This window comes from Lissotriton vulgaris, chromosome 3_2, assembly GCF_964263255.1.
Source record: "Lissotriton vulgaris chromosome 3_2, aLisVul1.2, whole genome shotgun sequence".
NCBI classification, from domain to species: domain Eukaryota; kingdom Metazoa; phylum Chordata; class Amphibia; order Caudata; family Salamandridae; genus Lissotriton; species Lissotriton vulgaris.
Window position 1 is genome coordinate 268,043,210 of NC_141690.1, and position 19,078 is coordinate 268,062,287.

At 43.8% G+C, this 19,078-nt stretch overlaps 1 protein-coding gene across 1 annotated transcript in view; it reads right to left on the minus strand.

Annotated features, from left to right (window-relative positions):
* LOC147725653 (matrix metalloproteinase-21-like) overlaps positions 1 to 10,110 on the minus strand; it is a 547,740-nt gene extending 537,630 nt beyond the window's left edge. Inside the window, exon 1 of the mRNA XM_086964337.1 lies at positions 9,719 to 10,110. Coding sequence (XP_086820463.1) covers positions 9,719 to 9,889 — 171 coding nt within the window. The 5' untranslated portion in view covers positions 9,890 to 10,110. The remainder of the gene's footprint in view (positions 1 to 9,718) is intronic.
* Positions 10,111 to 19,078: the final 8,968 nt, after the last annotated feature.

The window sequence follows — 19,078 nt, forward strand, 5'->3', positions numbered from 1 at the left end:
AGATCCATAAGGCCACCAGACCACCACCGGGACGTCCCATTATTTCCGGGATTGGCTCTCTGCTAGAGCCTCTGTCAACCTTCGTAGATGTCTTTCTTAGACCTCTCGTCAAGAAAATGCCTACGTATTTGGAAGACACTGCTGATGTGCTTCGATTACTACCTGATATTGAGTTCCATGCAGAGACCGACCTACTAGCCAGCTTTGATGTCGAGTCCCTCTACACCTGCATACCCCAGCAGGACACTCTGGACACCATCAGACACCTTCTATCATTGGAAGAGTTGGACAGTATCACTCCTGTGAACTTCATTCTTGCTTGTGCTGAAATAGCAATGAAAGAAAAAAAATTCAAATTTGAGGAACAATTTTTCCTACAGGTCTCCGGGACATCGATGGGGAGTGTTTTTGCCCCTAGCCTCGCCAACCTCTATGTTCATCAATTTGAGCAAGATCTCGTTCTCAACCATAGTAATCCCTTCTTCCACCAAGTGGTACTATGGAAGAGATATATAGATGACATTTTAATGGTATGGCGAGGCACCGAGAGCGAGATCGAGTCCTTCCATCAATGGCTGAACGAACGTAATCAGTTCCTTAAATTCACGCTGGAACATAGTCGTGTCAGACTCTCATTCTTAGACTTGTCCATCTTTTGTGAGGCTGGCAGTCTACAGAGCGAATTATACACCAAACCTATGGCGAGAAATTCTCTGCTGCTCTTCAATAGCCACCACCCACGCTCCTTGAAGGAAAACCTCCCCGTGGGGCAATTCCTCAGAGTGAGGAGGAACTGTTCATCTCAGGCGCTATTTAAAAAACACGCAAAGACCCTCTCCAACCAACTACAGGAACGGGAATATCCAAAACATCTTGTGAAAAGAGCATGGAAAAGGGCCTCCAACAACAATCGTGAGGCACTGTTGGAGAGACGTCCTCCAAAACCACCTCTTGAGAGACTAACATTTGTGAGTACTTTCAACGCACAATCCAACAGACTTCAGAAAGCGGTGCGAAAACATTGGAGTATTCTCAATACTACGAATGCCAACATCCCCTTACCTCTCTTCTCATTTAAAAGAGCACCAAGCTTACGCGACACGTTGGTCCATACGAGACCCAGGTTACAGAATACCGCAAGACCAACCACTCTTTGGGATCTTCCTCCGGTCACTGGCCATCATCCATGCGGATCCTGTAGCGTCTGTCCCCAGACTAGTAAAACCAACACTATTGATTTAGGTTCGGGGAGGACTTGGGTCCTTAAGAAACACACTAATTGCAATACAGAGAACGTGATCTATATGATCACTTGTCCTTGCTCTCTCAGATACATTGGGTATACAACTCGAAAAATCAAACTCAGGATTGGAGAGCATAAGAGTACTATTAGGTATCACAAACAGGCAACTAAACTCACTAATCACTTTTTGATTTGCAAACACACAGCAGAGGACATGAGATGGGTGGTTCTAGAACATCCATACATCCCCACCCATATAACTGATGTCTCGAAATTTCTATTCAGAAGAGAGCAGAAATGGGTTTTCCAATTACAAAGTGACTCCAGGGGGCTCAATGACGACATACCTTGGGCATCCTTATAACTTACTAAGGTTGCGTTTACAACATCCTATCTGCCCTCTTAAACATACAGTGTTTTTGAAGTTTGGACTATATTCAATACAATTACTGATAGACATATACAATTAGGTATCATGGGATTACATCTTCCCCTAGCCACTCGCTAGGTTTACATTCCTATACTTGTGTTGCCCTATATATCTGGAATATGCACTCCAGAACCAGTCATTTACGCACACAACAAACATACCTGTGGGTCATACACTAACCTCTGAGCCCCCCGTGTGTGGATTAACAACCTTCAAATTGTATTACTGTTATGCTTCAATGCATAGTATTAATCATGAGGCTCGTTTTTCATACACCGTGCCTGTTAATTATATGTTTAATATAGCTCATTTTTAACACGTCCTCTTGTGCAAATACATTCAATTGAGGGCGAGAATAACACTATGGCAATGCGCAGAGAAGAAATAAAGCTATTACAGCGCGAGCGAATGCGGGCGATGTTGTTCGCTCTGCGCATGCGCACCACAAGTTTGCAGTGCGGCCGCTACCGCTGTCACACGCGAGCGTTGTCTTCGCCTTGCGCATGCGCGATGCATTATCCCCTCGGCGCATGCGCGATCTATCGAATTCGGCTCAAAATACAAATCGCGCTAGAGTGTCAGCGCGCAGGATTGAGGCTAATCACCGGCACATGCACGTTTAGCGTTTGCTGCGAATGAAGATGATAGTCAGGCAGCGCCAGCCAATAGACATTGCCCTCCCATAAAAAGTGCCGATTTTCGCGCTAATTGACCAATTAAAGTGGGTATTTAACAAGGAGGTTTTCACAGTTCAAACCCCCTCCACTCCCACTCGGACGCTGGCCATTGGGGTACCGACGGACAGGTATGGCTCCCTGCAAACCTAAGATCTAGCAATTAGGAATATCACCTGAAGCCCTGTTTACTTAATTTTTAACTTTTGTTGTCCTGTATGCACCAATATAGACCCTTTGGTCTTTTCTATACTATGCTCTCAAGACATTGTTTTTTATAGGTTTAGTCAGTATCTATAGCTGATCTACAGAACCATTCACAATCAGCATCATTCTCAAACCTGGTCATGACCATGCCTTCTGTTTGGGTTGAGTCTCTCTTTTTAATCAACTAGTATCTGTTAGTATAGACATATGGATAAGTAGAGTATGCTCACTCTGTACCTCAATAGAACCTTCATCTGAGGTCATTGTACTTTTCCATCCCTAACAGAGCGGGCCTCCTTCTTCCCGAGTAGGTGCTGGGTGAGGTGAGGTGTTCTCCCACAGATTGTTGGGTGAGTAGAACATAGATAAATTAATACTGTGTAACTGAATCAGTTCCAAATCAGGAGACCTATGTAACTTTTGATAGGCGGAGAATAGTTTTCTGCCGCCCTGCCTATCTTTGTTGTGTTGTGTTTTTAATTTCCATTATATCACAAATGCCTCTCACATCGCTTTTTTCCACTTTAGGAAAATCACGACCAGTTGGATAAACACCAGGGAATACTTTGGGCTCAAAGATCTGGTAGGATTAATCCAAAATGTGCACACACTTTATGTTTTACACAGTGCAGATGCGTAACATCTAATGGTCCTGAAGAAAGCTTGGACTAGTGGTCCTCCCAGCTGAAACATGTCGACCTCCACGCACTACGCCATGACATAGTTATTTTTTAGACTAAGCGGCGTTGTTTTTACTCTTGACCCTGGACAATACTGAATAAACATATTTTTTGTCTCAGGAGCCAATTTTATTCACTACTGTTTCTTTTTGCACGAGCACTGCACTCCATCGGTCCTACCTCTGAAATACTGTGGTTCAGAACAACACCGTCCAGAACCTATCTCCGCATCATTACCAGGTGCATTGGGAGAAACTATGGTTCATGGTTTGCATCCCACATGACGACACTCCGCCAATAAGGGTGGGCTGATGGGAACTTTTCTAACCCAGTATTATCACTGTGAGGACATGTTGGTCTAGTGGTCTTTTGGGCATGACACAACACTTAGGTAAGCGATCTGACCAGGTAACTCTTGTTTGTTTCCATAGTTTATTGCCTACACATAGCTGGACATGTTTCACCAACAAAGGGCCCTGACTTAATCGATAACCCAAACCCTTAGATCTGACCGATCCCACATGTTTTTAGATCCTGTCGGAATATCCAGCTGCGAGATAGCGATCATCTGTTAGATCTGGGTGGAGGGACGATTGATGCTGGAATTGTGTGAGAACTAGCTGAACGCGGGAATTCAAAGGATGTTTGAACATGTAATAAACTGCTGTCAGGAATGTTTAACCACGCTATAAACCAATGTAACAGGGTATAAGAAGCACTGCCACAGAGAGGCAGTTCCTGAAGACATTCTGTGTGTCCGAATTGATGTGCTCTCCTCTGGAGCAATAAACCTGTTCTTTGCTTTTCAGTTGCCAGCGCCTGCCTCTTTATTTGATAGATAACAACAAAGTGAATTAGAGGCGTTTTGCGCCGAGCAGTTTGGTATTTACAAGAGAATTGCTGCTTTTTCACAAAGCAGGCACTCTTGCATTATGGTGCAAGGGTGTCTACGGTGGCGCTGTGCAGCACATTGTGAGCCAGTGCTGAAAAATTACAGGAATGAGTTGTATATTGATAAGTACAGCACATTTCTCTATTAGCAGCGCAGTGCAGCACAGCTAGGCGCCTTGGTGCGTTGCGTGATTATTTGTTAAATGTGCCCCTCTTTTCACACACATTAGTAGTTGAATGTAAAACTATAGGAGAGACACAGGAAAAGGCTACAACATACTTAGGACATTAAATTCCTATTGATGTTTTCAATTTCAGAAATATCAGATAATCCACTTTACCTGAGAAAATACCACCTCCTCAGAGTCATAATTTAGAGATAAACAGAAACTACATTGTAGGTTATTTATGTGCATAGAGTAATATGCAGGATAATTCATAGGCACTAGCAGTCTTATCTCGTTTAGATAACGTGTATAACTAGTTGAGAAGTTCATGACCAGCAGAACTGAGTGGCACTCTCCAGTATCTCTGTTTTCGCTCTGTGATCTCTTTCACCAGAAACTAACATATTGCAACTCTTTTGGATTGGCAAAGAATAAGATGAAGAGTGGGAATAGCCATCGCTCCAGTTAGCTCCAGTAAACATTGTTAATGTTTTCTCACAATTGGGCAAAACCTGTTGGTGCCCTCATACCTCACATAGCCTGCCTGAGGTTAGGTGCCCAGTTAGATATAGAAATTGTCTTTCCAAACCTTAACTAGGTAGCATGTGGCTATTCACTAATAAAATTGTATATCAGCACTTTGGACTGGCGCTTGTCGAATGATAAACTATGGTCCTGATTTAGATCTTGGTGGACGGGTTACTCCATCACAACGGTGACGGATATCCCATCCCTTCTGCTGAAGTAAAAATCCCGTTATATTTCGTCGGAAGGGATTCCCACCACTCTTGTGAGGAGTAACCTGAAGATCTAACTGAGGCCCCAGTTGTTTTGGGAATCGTTGAACCCACTGCAACGTTGCTGCCGTTGTCCACTGGTAAGGATGAAAGCGTAATCCTGCAACAAGGAGTATTCAAACTTAAAAAGATCACCCAGTGACTTTCTGTCATACTTGAGATGTAACCTTGTCTACAAGGCCCATTTTTGTGACAGCTTAGGGATGATCAGGCGTGCTGAGCGGGTCACCTACACTTGGTCGCAATAGCCACCTTTTCACTTGGTACTTAGCCGCAGTCCACACCGCGAGAGTCCTCCGTGTACCTTGAGTGTTGTTGTACCCGGGAGAGCCTAGCTAGAGAGGAGAAGCCGTGGAGTGTGATGAAGAAAACGTGTGAAGTACCAGAGGTGCTGATGAGCAGTGGAGCTGATTTGATGCTACGCAAATATGGAGTCAGAAAACTATACTTAGCTAACAAAATAATGGCAGAGACAAGAACAATTAGAAAAAAAAAGGGCACAGACCAGATGATGAGGAGATGTAAGAATGAGCAAATACAAAAGCTCCAATCAAGCTTTAGTGCGTTCAGTAGAACATCTAACATCTGGTTTTGGTGCTCTCCTGCTGAAAAATAGTTCATAGTGATACAGTTTTCTGCTCGGCCCATTTTTCCCCAAGAGATTGTTTTTTGGCCGTTTTGTTACCAATATTACTAAAATGGCTATTTTCATCACTTTTTCTTTATTCATCTTTACATGAACATAATCTCGTGGCTTCTAGGTTATATATTTCTATTCTTTTTTATGAAAACGTGATTGAGAACTTTTAAGTTCTTCATCGCTTAACTTTCTGCTCCGGCAAGTTAGCAAACATGGGCCAGGGGATACCATTCGCAGAAGAGGATGATCTGCTACGATCGAGCTTCTGTTTCCAAGTTGGTTGACAGCTCAATGTAATCATCTATCAAGCCTGTGGCCCTCCTTGTCTCAGCCTGTCAAGCGGATTCATGTACTTTACTGGCACAAGAGGACAAAGAGAACAGGCACCACGACTTAGGACTAATGTCCCCTCTGACTCATGGAGGCCATGATCAAACCATTCACACGACGCCAGTTTCCAAAGTCCTGCAGCCAGAAGTGTAGAGTGAGGAGAGGGGAAGTGAGCGAAGGCCAACACCAGTTACTCAGTCACACAAGCACCAATGAGATCATCTATTAACTGGAGCAGAGTCCAACCCGGCAGGATAACTCGCGACTTTCGCTTGCCTTGCTTTTTGTCCTTTCTGCTGATGTGCTCGAGTGAGCAGCAGCACTTTGACCTCAGAGTAGGACTGAGGTTCAAAGGATGCTGAGACTAAAGATCATCCTATGGCTACCATCCTTGTGCAAGGTTCAGGTTACTCCTTGGACATGTCGCGCTGAGCCATGCTCGCTGACCTAAGTATAGAACCCAAGGGGAACAAGAGGTTTCTCACTTCTCATACTTCTAACATATATTGTCTCAATCTGTCTCCATTTTCTCTTTCTTCCTAGCTAAGTCATATGACCAGGGTGTCTCTACAAACACATTGTTTTACTACATCTCAACTTCTCCCATTGATATTTGTAATATTTACTCCTATAAACATAATTTTTTAAGTGTTTCTTGCAGCTTCTGCTAATCCTGTGTGTCAGTTGCAAGTACGTCAAAAGATTTTGAAAGGTCCTATGTTATTTTTCTAAAATACCTTGTGTTACACAAAGATATTTAAACAAACTTCTCACGTTAGAAATACAGTAGAGTCAAGTAAGTCCGTTATGATAACAATGATGGAAGCCAAACTAGGGGTGAGCTACTCTTCTGTCAAATTTAGGAAGATTATTTTAAAAAGTTGCCAACTTCCACAAAGTTAAAAAAATTAGATGAAAATTCCTGAATATCCATGTTTTCCAGGAAAAATATCACAACAAAATATTTTTTGCAGGAAAAATATGCCGTGAAATTTACACCACCAAGCAGTGTTGTAAGAAACTGACAAACTTGCAGCTTCACACAACCCCACCTGCAGACTTTGAATGTCCCCACATCAGTATAAAACCTTATCATCACAGTTCTAGTGCCTTCTTATACCGGCTCGGTTTTGCACATTCTCTTTATGTCCAAGGGCACCAAGATCCTGTTCCAATCGGCATCGTCAAAGTACTGCTGATTCCTTACTTGAGGTCAATCAGTGGACTCTCACTCCTAAATGATGTGCCTGTTATATTCCCAGGTTAGGCCCATGTAGCGAAGCAGCTTTTTTTTCATTGTCCTCACAAATAACATTTTGAGCTGTGACTTTTTGAACATATTTGGGTTCCCGACAATGATGGATTTGTTTACTTGAAACTAAACTTGTTTACACATCTAGCATCGCACAACAATATTACAACACCGTGAACATCATGTACAAGGTCTTGCTGCTCACCATGTATAAATGTCATCACTATCTTCATACACAGAGCCACAGGGCTATCTACATATCCATAATATCACTAATCTATAGGTCCATCGTAAGGCATATTTCTATTATAAAAGATGAGCATCCCGATAAATGAGTAGAGAAGGTACTTCCGCTAATACTGAGGGTCCTCACAGGCTGAGAAATCACCACACTGCGGTCTGATATCTTGTGAGGGGGGTCCAGTTCATAACCAAGACAGGGTCCTTCACTCTATCCCATCAGGTAATGGGGTTGGTTTGTCCCATGGAGGATTCTTAGCTCTACTCCTACACACACACTAGGTACACTTCGAGTATGGTTCACATTTTAGGAGTACGGTAGATTGCTGCCTGGTTTATATGCCTGCATATTTCCATTGTTTATCACCGTGGCAGAACTATGTCTACTATTTACGCTTTTAGGTGTTTGTAATCACGTTCATCTGCTTCTGTCTCATAATCATTGCAGCACACGCCTTTTGTGCAAGAGTAAAGTTGGTTCAATATATTTATTGAAAATGTCCCACTGTGTATTCTCTATATATTTCTCTAAGAATAAGTGAGCATGAGTGACTGAGCAAAAGGACCTTACACTGTTTCCACAATCCCTGAGGGGACAGGGTTGTCATGTTCAGTGGTTACCAGAAACCATTCGCTCCTTGGTAAGTTTAGGGGGGCTTACAGTGGCACTGTGAGCTAGCTGTTCTATAGGCCAACATATCCTGCGGGGTTTGCCCTAATCAGTCTTGACACCAAGCCCCTAGTTTCTGTTGTCCAAACAATGCGCAGATCTTACGAATTAGTAGGAACTACACAACAGATCCTTTTAATCATTCAAATGCTGAGTTTTGCACTGGGAGTATGCATGCATGCTCAAATCCATCCATATACACAACTACATGGGCTCCCTGTTGTCTCTCCTTAGGTGTGAAAAAGCGATTTGTAGTTCACCAAACGATCAATGGCTACTAGGTTATTTGGCTTTTCCAAGGATTCGAATGATACAGGAATAGTGCCGGGCGGCTCCTCCGTTTGAGCAGAGGATCTTCGCTCCACAAACAAAACTCCAAGGCCAGAACTGAAAAATAAAATGGTAATAAAGTTTATTTATGAACATTTTATTTTTCAGTAACTGACCCATCCAGAACTAAGCGTCACGATGGGGTAGGCCACTGCTGCCGAGTGGCAGCAGGTAGCTTTGCGCTCCAGAGTTTAAAATCTGCATGTCTATTTTGCCTGCCATCTTACGATGGCCAGCCAGGCATTCACATTTTAAGCATCTCTAACCCTGCTGTCTTTAAGATAGCTGGGTTTGAGAACGCAAAAGCCTCTAGTGCTCTTGTGAGCTCTCATAGAGGCCGCTCCCACCAATCCAAGCACTGCTCTCAACCTGCATGGGAGAAGCGCCAGTTTTGGCTTGGAAGTTGGGAGCCTGCCTGCTACCTGCCTCGAGGAGAGAAGGATCGAGGAGGACGTTGCGCTCCGGGAAAAGGTAAGTGCTTTTTTTATTTTGTTGTATACACCACCCTCGGGACATGCCAGCCGCAACTGCAATAGTCAAGATATAGTCAGTGGCCTTTGCAGTTATGAGACACTTTATTGATCAATTGACATGCTTATACTTCTATCAGCACCTCTGGATCTTGCCACTACGGAACGACCTATAAAAATATTCATTAATAAATGAAAGAGGCTTCTCACTTTAGTCTCTACCAATCAAATAGTTATCCTCAAAATGGTTTTGCACAACACAAAACATATGTTTATTATGGCATTCTCCACATTGGAAGGAATGCTGTAGTTGTAAAAGTATAGCAGTTTCCTCTGGTCAGACGTGGATCATTAAGAATGCCAGCAGCCTTTGTTGCAGAGATAATGACCAGAGATTGAGAAACGATGAAACAAAAACCACAGATTAGAGAGTACTTGCCTGTCTAGTCAACATGAAAGAGAGTGTCCTGACAAGGGCTTAGTCCAATCCAATCTTAAGAGATTCGTTTTCAGAGGTTTCCTGCATTTCTGAAATAGATGGCCTCAACCCACAGCTGGAAGCTTACGTGATATGCTCAGTATATGCCTGAGTTGAATATTGACTCTCATACCCAACACCCCTTCTTATCTCCCTCACTCTGACTGTGAGGCATTGATCCCAGCCCTCTGAGTTTAAGGAATAAAACACAAGACCCACCTGGGCAAATTTCTGCATCAGCGTTGAGGATGTCTGCCTGCTGCCCACTGGCTGGAAATCTGAGTGGTCCCGTCTGTTATCTGGTCTTTCTCCATGCATTGAAGGCAGCAGCAGTAGGGAGCTAACCAGAAGGCCCAGTTTATATACACCTTGGAAACTCATTTCTGACATCCACGTTAAAATACAGTGCTGTTACAGAAACGAAAGGTCTTGGGCAGAGGGTGCCTGTCGTCTTCTGAATTACTGGAAAATGGTAGGCGTCTTTATTCTCTTGTTGTCTGTCTGACTCAATGAGCTTGTGGGAGCACTTTTGAGTCTCTGTCGTATCCTTGGTTTCGCTCTGAAGCAGCAAATGTCACTTTCTATTCCAACCGGGAATGTCGTCAGGCGGCCTGTGGGAAAAGATATGACATGATAGTTATCTTTGCAGGACTTCATGGAATATAGATTCAGTGAAATGTAAAAAAAATCTATAAAACGTATGAAATCTGAGGGTTGATAAGCGCTATACCAGAAACAGAGCACAACCACAGCAGACGTAAGAGATTTAAGTTGGAAAAAGCCAAGTATTCAGAGATTTTTAACACATAGAAAAAAAAATCCAAATTGATAATCTGGTTAGGCAGTGAATACCAGAGCCTGGCAGCAGCCCGAAGAAAGACCGGCCAGCCCTTCTAGCTTTTCAAAATCTAGGGATGTTGTAATTTGGCAGCAGTTAAGTTAAGCATTAGCAGAAGACATCCTGTATTTAGAGACTATCTTGTCCGTTTTGTGGAATCCATTTTGTATTTTAGTCAGCCATTTTGTTTGCCATGTGCTCGCCATGTGCTCTGTCCTACCTTTCTGTTAACTGCTCTTGAAATCTGCCTAGAGACGAGATATATTTAGCATTTTCCACCTTCGCACATTCTCAGTTGAGCTTGCAGCTGCTGTAGTCTGTAACTGTCAGGATGTGTCCACTAGAATTAGCAAAGTGTTAGCTCCTCCCATTTGTTGCCTGTACACTTTCTGTATGACCTTATATGTACCTACAACCAGCATTTTGTACTTGTACCGCCTTCATTTGAGCCTCTGTGTGAGTATAAAAGGACCAAGCTCCTTCCATTCAGTGTGCTACTTCATACATTACCAAAGGGTGCTGTGTGAATGTAGGTCCACCTCATGAGGTTTAATAAACTCTGTCTTTTCTATTCCAGTTTCTGTGCCAACTTCTTTCTATTGGTCTGAGGACTCTGTGCAGAGAAGGGAGAACCCCTAGCACTGGTAGACCTTGCTCAGGCCCACTACTACCGGGATACTGACTTTCCTACCAGACGAGGATTTGAGGGACCTGCCCGGGATATACCAGTTAAACAGGGCTGAGAAATGTTTAGACCCTTTATGATGGACGGCTTGAAAGACTAAGCTGATAGCCTTAAAGAAGATGCACTTCCTAACTGGGAGCCAACGCAGCGCCTTGATACCCGGTCTAACCGATGCATGCTTAGGGAAAAAAAGAATAATGCATTCAGCAGCGTTTTGAATCACTTACAGCTTGTTCAATGAGGAGACAATGATATTCAAATAAAGGACATTGATGTAGTCAAGTCTAGACAATACTAAAGAAAGGACCACCACATGGCCGAGTTCAACAGGAAAAAGGAAAGATCTTCTTAGGAGTCTTAATAATGTAGACACAGGTGCCAGTGGTCGATTGACCTACAACTCAAAATTCAAAAGGGTATCAGACCCCACTCCAAGATTTTTAGCCTCTTTAGCTGCAGATGGTAGAGGGCCGCATTCCTCTGGCTGCCAGACCAGGTGGAGTCCTGTCCTCGGAACACCAGCATCTGTTTTCTCAATGTTCAGTTTAAGAAATGTTTCCTTCACGCAGATGTTTATTCTTGTCATGCAGTGATTAAATGTGTTGGCTGCTATGAGCAGGTCGTCTGAGATAGATATTATAGATCTACATGTCCTCCGAATAAGACAGTGCTTGAAAGCCAAACAAACGGATTAGCTCAGCGAGCGGGGCGACATACAAATGAAGACTAAAAGCCTTAGCTTTAAAGCCAACACAACTGACCACTTGCACCCTGTTTATAGTAAGGAATTGAGAAGATTAAGGGCTTTCCTCTTTACACCTGTCTGATGGTGACGCTGTACCAGCGCGCAGGTGAGACAGTGTCAAGGGCTGCTGATCTAGCAGCACAAGGACAGCCTTCCCACCCTGGCCAACCTGGTGCCTAAAGCTATCAGTGGCGGCCACATGCGCTGTCTCCGTGTTATGGCCACTTCTGAAGCCATTCTGCAAGGAATCTAGAATGTCACAGGCATCAATAAAAGATTTTCCTTTTAAGGTTTCTCCAGGATTTTTGGAGGTGCAGGCAAGAGCGAGATGGGGTATAAACTCCTCATATCATTAGTTAATTTGAATTTTTCCTCGTTCCAGGGGTCATGCTGAATACAGATATTGGATAAAACATACAGTAGAATAAAACACAAACTACATCAGGCAAAGTAATGCTGTGGATCGATTTGAAGCAATTAGTGAATCTCTGAAAAGAGGAGGCATTTATTGCTTTGATTTAGCCAATGGTTGATGTAATCATTAGATAGGAGCTGAAACGTACATGGTGGAGTTAGATGGAGTAAGAACAGCATGTGCTGCAAAGTTAGGTTGAGCTCTATCTGAAATGTGCTGTGTTTTGACGGCTACTGTTGGACCTGGCAGCCATAGGATGTCTTCCCCCCCCACCCCCCACCCCCCAAACCTTTTGCCTTACGCCTCCATTTTTGCTAATCTCGTTTTTGTTGGCCATAGGACTCTGTGTTCTTTACAACTACTTACCAGTGCTCCACTGCATGAGCTCACTCCCTAAAACATGGTAGCACTGGCTTGCAGCCAATTGACATTTCATTTACTTGAAAGACTCTAGTGCAGTGGTACTACAGGTACCCAGGACCTGTACATTACATTCTAATAGTGGACCTGCAGCACTGGGTGTGCCACCCACTTAAGTAGCCTTTCAATTATGTCTCATGCCTGCCAATGCAGCCTTTGTGTGCAGTTTTTAACTGCCATTTCGATCTGGTTAAATAAACCTTAGTTTTAACAGGCTTACCTTCTTTTTAAAATCATAAGGTCACCCTTAGGGGTAGGCCCTAAGCAGCCCATAGAGCAGGCATAGGAAGCTTGCTCTCTATATAATGCACCAAAATGAGACATTGTGCAGAGTCCAGGTGGACCTTATTTGTTTACAGGGGTTATAATAATAATCCCAAATGCTCTCTTTTGTGGTAGTGTTGGTGAACAGTTTGGCTTATCAGAGGATAGTGTTAAGCACTTGTTGCACACACAGTCAGTAAGCGAGACACACGCTCAAAGATATTTGACACCAATTTATAAACATTACACTGATTTTTATATAAATTTAGACACCAAGATCCTCATAATTAGGTAAGTGCTTTTCGAGTTGTCACTTTAAGTATACAAAAATACATTTGTATTTGTAGCTTTGAAGTGGTAATGTTATCATAAGCGAGAAACATACATTGTATATGTTCAGTTGTCAACGACTTACAGGACTGTTCTTCTGGATTTAAGGTAAGTAGGGGGCAAGGTCCAAGACAGCACCAACAGGTCACCTCGGTCGGCTCGGGCGTCTGGGTGCTGAGGTGCTTTTCAGCGTTGGATGCCCTTTTCAAGTCAATGTGAAACTGTCCTGATGAGAAGAGGCTGTAAGCAGGGACTGGGGTGCAGTCTATTTGAACCCACAGAGGGGCTCAGATCTCAAGGGTCTCTGGCACTCAGGGACACAGTCTGTTCACTGGTACTTGGGTTGGGGAGCTCGTGTGCAGTGGTGCTTTGTTGAGTGGGGTCACGCTGCAGGAGGCTCTTGCGGTTCTCAGTTTCCTGCAGAAAGAGGCTGCAGTTGGGACCAGTCTGGCCAAACCCAAAGCCAGACTCGGCTTTAGAGGATCTCTGGACCCCGTTGGCACCGTGAGGTTCACTTAGGCTCGGGCTGTGGAGCTTGGGTGCAGAGATGATTTTGACGTTGTAGTTTGCTCCTCCACAGCTTTGGAAGGTGACACCCGTTTCTGGATAAGCCGGGTCCGTGCAATTGTCCATGTCCACAGCAAGGCAGGGGTTTTCGTCAAATGGTGGTGCAGTCCCAAGTTCTCGCTTCATAGGCTCTTCCTTGTCCTTCTTTCTTCTTCAAGCAGAGAAATCTGATGTCCTGCTGTCAGGGGGCCACCTAAATACTCAATGTAAGAGTGCTAAGGGGACTGAAGGGTAGTAGCAATGGGCTACTTACCCCTGGGGTCGCTACACATCCTAGATGACCTCTTCCTGTGGGGAATGGGCATCACCCTGTCCCAGAGTTCCTAATTCCACAACACACAGGATGGTGGAATCCTTTCTTCTGTGTTCACTTCAAGCTGCTCACACTAGAGGTGTGTCCAGCTTGGCAGTGCAACACGCCTACTGACTATCTAATGGCTTGCCTGACCTAGTGCCAAATGGACCTCAGGGCAGGGGGTGGCATTCCCAAAGGTTGGGGGAAGGCAGGGTCGCATATCAGAGGCGGCAGAGACCTTTGAAGCCTCCGGCCTTGACATGCTAATTCACTAGCCTTCCTGCTGGAGGAGGTGGTAACACCTGCCAGAGCAGGCATTGTTCATGGCCTTCTGAGAGCGTGGGCTCTCACTTGCTGGGGGTCTGTGATGGAAGGCTGGAAGAGACCGGTCAGACAGCACACTATTAGATTAATAAGGATTTAGGAGGGCACCTCTAAGGTGCCCTCTAGGTGAATCTCAGTAAATCTAGTACTGGTATAAGACAAGGTGTTTGATACCAAACACCATAGATTTCAGAGAAGCCATTATGTAGATTGATAACTCGTTTTGACCGTACCCAGTACATACTTTAAGATAGCCTCCCTGTTCACTTGTAATATATGTAGTAATAGAACTAAACATCACAGGGGCATACCTGCTCATGCAGGTATGTCCTCACATACAATATGATGCACTAAATAAATCCATATACATCCGAAAAACCCAAGCTAAATTCTACGAAACAAAAATTTCCTGAGCCGCCAACGCCCCAAGAGAAATGTTTAGGATTTTTAAAACAATAACTACCCGACACCACCAGCACCCCCTGTAGCTGATACATTCAAACGCTGTAATGACATTGCCGAATTTTTCCATACAAAAATTCAATCCATCTATCTAACCGTTCCTTCGCCTACCACCACGCATATTCTCACCCAGACTGATAATGAGTGGGGACAATTAGCAACCATGTTAGAAGGCTTCCCTCTCATGGGCCTGGACTCCCTAATAATTCTTTTGAATAAATTAAAGTCAGGATCTCCAAAAGACATGGCTCCACCTACCGTCCTAAATCTAGTCTCCCATACAGTTGCCCCCACCATTCTAGAACTCATCAACCTATCCTTAAGAACAGGCATGGTTCCATCTTTATGGAAGCAAGCCATGATCAGAACACTGCTGAAAAAGACAGGAGCCGACCCAGAAGTGTTCTCCAACTCTGGCCCCATTTCTTTGTTGCCAGGAATTGCAAAAATCGCAGAGAAACATGTGAATGTTATACTGTCCTCATATCTGGAAGAGATCAGCTGTTTTCATTCCACACAAACCGGTTTTAGACCCCAGCAGGGCACAGAGAAAGCCTTGATCGCTGTCAATGAGGAAACCAGAGAAATTATGGACACAGGAGGTTCGGCGGCTATTATTCTCCTGGACCTAAGTGCAGCCTTGACATAGGTTAAGTAAGTAGCCAATCAGAGCCTTCTCATTACAAGACGACTCAATCTAGAACCGGCAAAGCGTCCGGAATTGACCAAGCGCGGGTGTACCGGTTCTGACGATGCAGTCCCTTTGGTTATGTGCTCGCGCGCCTTTTGCCTACCATTGTAGGTTCTTTCCGGGCGACAGCTTCATGATTTTGTACTCATTTTGTTTTTGTCATGACAATTGTAAAACATTTGAGTTGCTTATGGGCAGAGGGGTGAGGTAGACTCGGGACGCCTTGCCGGTTTCCGATGGAGCCATTTGGCGAAGGCTAGTCTCTGATTGGCTATTCTCTGAACCAATAGAGAGTGTGGTAACACCCCCTTGACGATGAAGACCTATCAGGTGTTTTCTTACATACTTTTGCCTATCTTCATTAGTGCTTCATTGCGGGCGAATAAAACTCTTTCTGGTCCGCTTCTTCTTGCCGGCATTAGAACAGTACGGCATTGAGGCATGCCTTGGGAGGCGGTAACTATTAACCACACGCTTCCTCTGCAGTCCGCAGATATTGCATTTAAGTGGCCCGCCCTGTCCATCATGTCTCCTTCCCCTCAGCTCAGTAGGGGTTCGAGGTACCGACGGACAGGTGAGTGCAGCGGCTTATGGCACCTTCAGAATAGGCCTTTGGAGGTCCATTTATTCAAAGTTGTTGTTGGGGGACTCTTTATTGCTATTTCCCTAGCACTTCTGGTAGAACTACGGACCCTCCATTTAAGATCGGTCTTTTTAGCGCTTCTTTTTCCTTTTCGCTCCACACCTTGGTTACACACTTATAACTGATTACCTAATCTAACCATTTGATATCAGGTCTTGTTAACCATGGCGTAGGACTGAGTCAAAAGTGCTTACTCGGACACTTGTAGATTTGAAACGATATAACTGCCATGCGGCAATTTTGCATATGCTCTTGGTCTTATCAACTTTTAATACTTAACATCATCAATCATCAGCTTGCTAGGGTAGCTGAGAACCGCTGTCTTTTTTATGCCCATTTTTGACACCAGGAGATATCTTTATGAAGTGAATCTATACCATGAAAGTGACTCAAAAGGTATTTTGTTTCCATTTCTTCAGAGCGGGCCTCATTACCTGAGCGAGTGCCAGGCGAGGTGAGGCCACTCCCAAGTACATTTTTGGTGAGTGGTTATACAAGAAATAATGAATGAGCAATGTCTCGTTGGCTGTTATATGTCTTCATTATAACATGTTGCTTTCATCTGTTACACTGTGTGTCTGTATACACTGTTTATAACCATAACTTCAGAGCCTACCATTTACTACCTCGCCAGATGGTAGGTAAAATCATTCATGCATGGTATTTAGTTCTCACTATACTTGGGTTACAGTTGCAGTAGTGTTGTTATCATAGGTCCTGAAGAAAGCCATTTTTGGCTGAAACATGTCGACCAGTTAACTTACCAACAGGATAGTAGTATTTGTTGAAACACTATCTACACTTGTCATCATGGTGACCATCATAATAAAATTTGTTCTTAGGCACCATGTTAGTCAATTTTAACACCACTTTTTCTACTAGCACATATTCTTTGAGCACTGCAACTTTTTCCCACAGCTCTTAAACACAATTACTGTTTGGCTTTCCATCACTAGTGGATCCGATACTAGGGTTCTCTCACGATACTAATAGTGAGTAACCTAGTGGATACCAACTCGTACTTTAAAATCCCAGATGATGAAGCTCTGCCAATGGGTGGGCTGATGGGTTTTCTTCCTTTTCCTCTTTTCACTCTTTAGTTTATACACACACCCTTTATGAGAAAGCAGACACTCTCTAGCCTATTTAGACCAGTAGCACCCCTTCTGTGTTTTTGTGAGTTAGACTAGGGGATAGGGTGCACTTAGGTCATTAAACTATTTTCCCCTTTAGACCCTCTTTCACGTTGTGTTTTATGTTGATTCACTGCACATTCCATTTCTCTCATTTGTAGCACTTTGTCAGGCGACTCCACCTGTATCACTGTGGCGCTCGCCCTAATGGCGCATGAGGTTGGCATCAATTCTTTTTTTTACCACTAACTGATGGACAATACCTGTTGGTCCTGGTCGAGGAATATTCTTGTTTTACACTAGTTGAGCCCATCTCATCAGCAAGTCATGAAACACTCATCACAATATTAGATGACATCTTTGCTATGTTGGGAATTCCTCAAACAATAAAGTCAGACCTCCATTCACCAGCAAAGAATTCCTAACTCAAATGGGTGTAACCCAACAGGACCCAAGCCAGTGGTGTTGCTTAATGGTTCATAAGCTTGATGGAGAAACCATTCAGAGACCATCTGCCGAGAAGATCCAGTTGAATCCAGCACTGTGCCATGTTCTGAATGCCTATCGTTAGAAGCCTCATTCCACACCCGCCTAGAACTCAGCCACTGTCATGTTTGCCTGGGAAATCCTGGTCAGTCTTTCTGAGTGGACTGCTAGGAGGCCAATGGATACTCAGAAGCTTTAAGCTAATGACTCACGCAGGAACAGGAAAGAGAAAATTGAAGTATATGTGGACCATGTAACTTCAAGCTCAAGAGATTGCCATTGTTAAAGGGCACTGGGTCTCGTCAAACAAAAACAAAGAACGAAATATTAAACCCCATTTGCCAAAGACCCTCAACAAGTCATGAGGAGAAAAGGACATTTGGGGCCAGATGTAGGTATGCAAATACCGGTTGGTAATGGCCGAAAATACCGATTTTCGGCCGTTACCGACCGGTGTTTTGGATACTGAGATGTAGGGCATCTTAAACTACAGAACCGGTTATTTTACCGTTTCGGTAATTTTACCGTTTCGGTAAATTTACTGATTCGGTAAAATTACCAAATCTGTATTTTAAGATGTAGGTGGCACTGTAAACAGTGCCACAGGGCTTTAAGGATTCGTAATTGACATTCATTCCTATGGGCCACTAGGCCCATAGGAATCAATGGCAAATACTGAATCGGTAAATACCGATTCGGTAAATACCGAATCCTACGGATTCGGTATTTTTTATCGAATTATTACCTACATTGGATTTAACAGATTCATAAATACCTAATTGGTAAAATTCGGTATTTATTAATCGGTAAATCCAAATTACCTACATCTAGCCTATGGTCACTGATTCTCTAACTGGGAAATCCATCCCCAGAGATGTGTCCCACTTCAAACGAATTAGTCATTCTTCAGACCCATTTAACCATGACTGATGAGTCTCATTTCTGTCTTCTGCGACTCCTGACACCCGGGTGCTCCCCGAGAGGTTGTATGAAGACAACTCTAGCCCAGCTGTAGTCCGGTCAGCATGGGCATCCGCCTAGAAGACTAACTGAGAGGTGTAGTTTTTTTACATGTTGTTATTCTGTTAAACTGAGGGGAGAAGTACTGTCAGGTCATTAGGACCCTGCAGGAATTGTCATCCCGCTCCGCGGAGGCTCCGCATAGGCGTGGCCGCTCGCTGAAAGTGGATACACATGTGATACAAGAGCAGTTAAAAGTTTGTTATTAAAGAGAAAAAGACGGTTCTGAAATAGCTCCCTTGACCCGTGTTGTTATCGCTC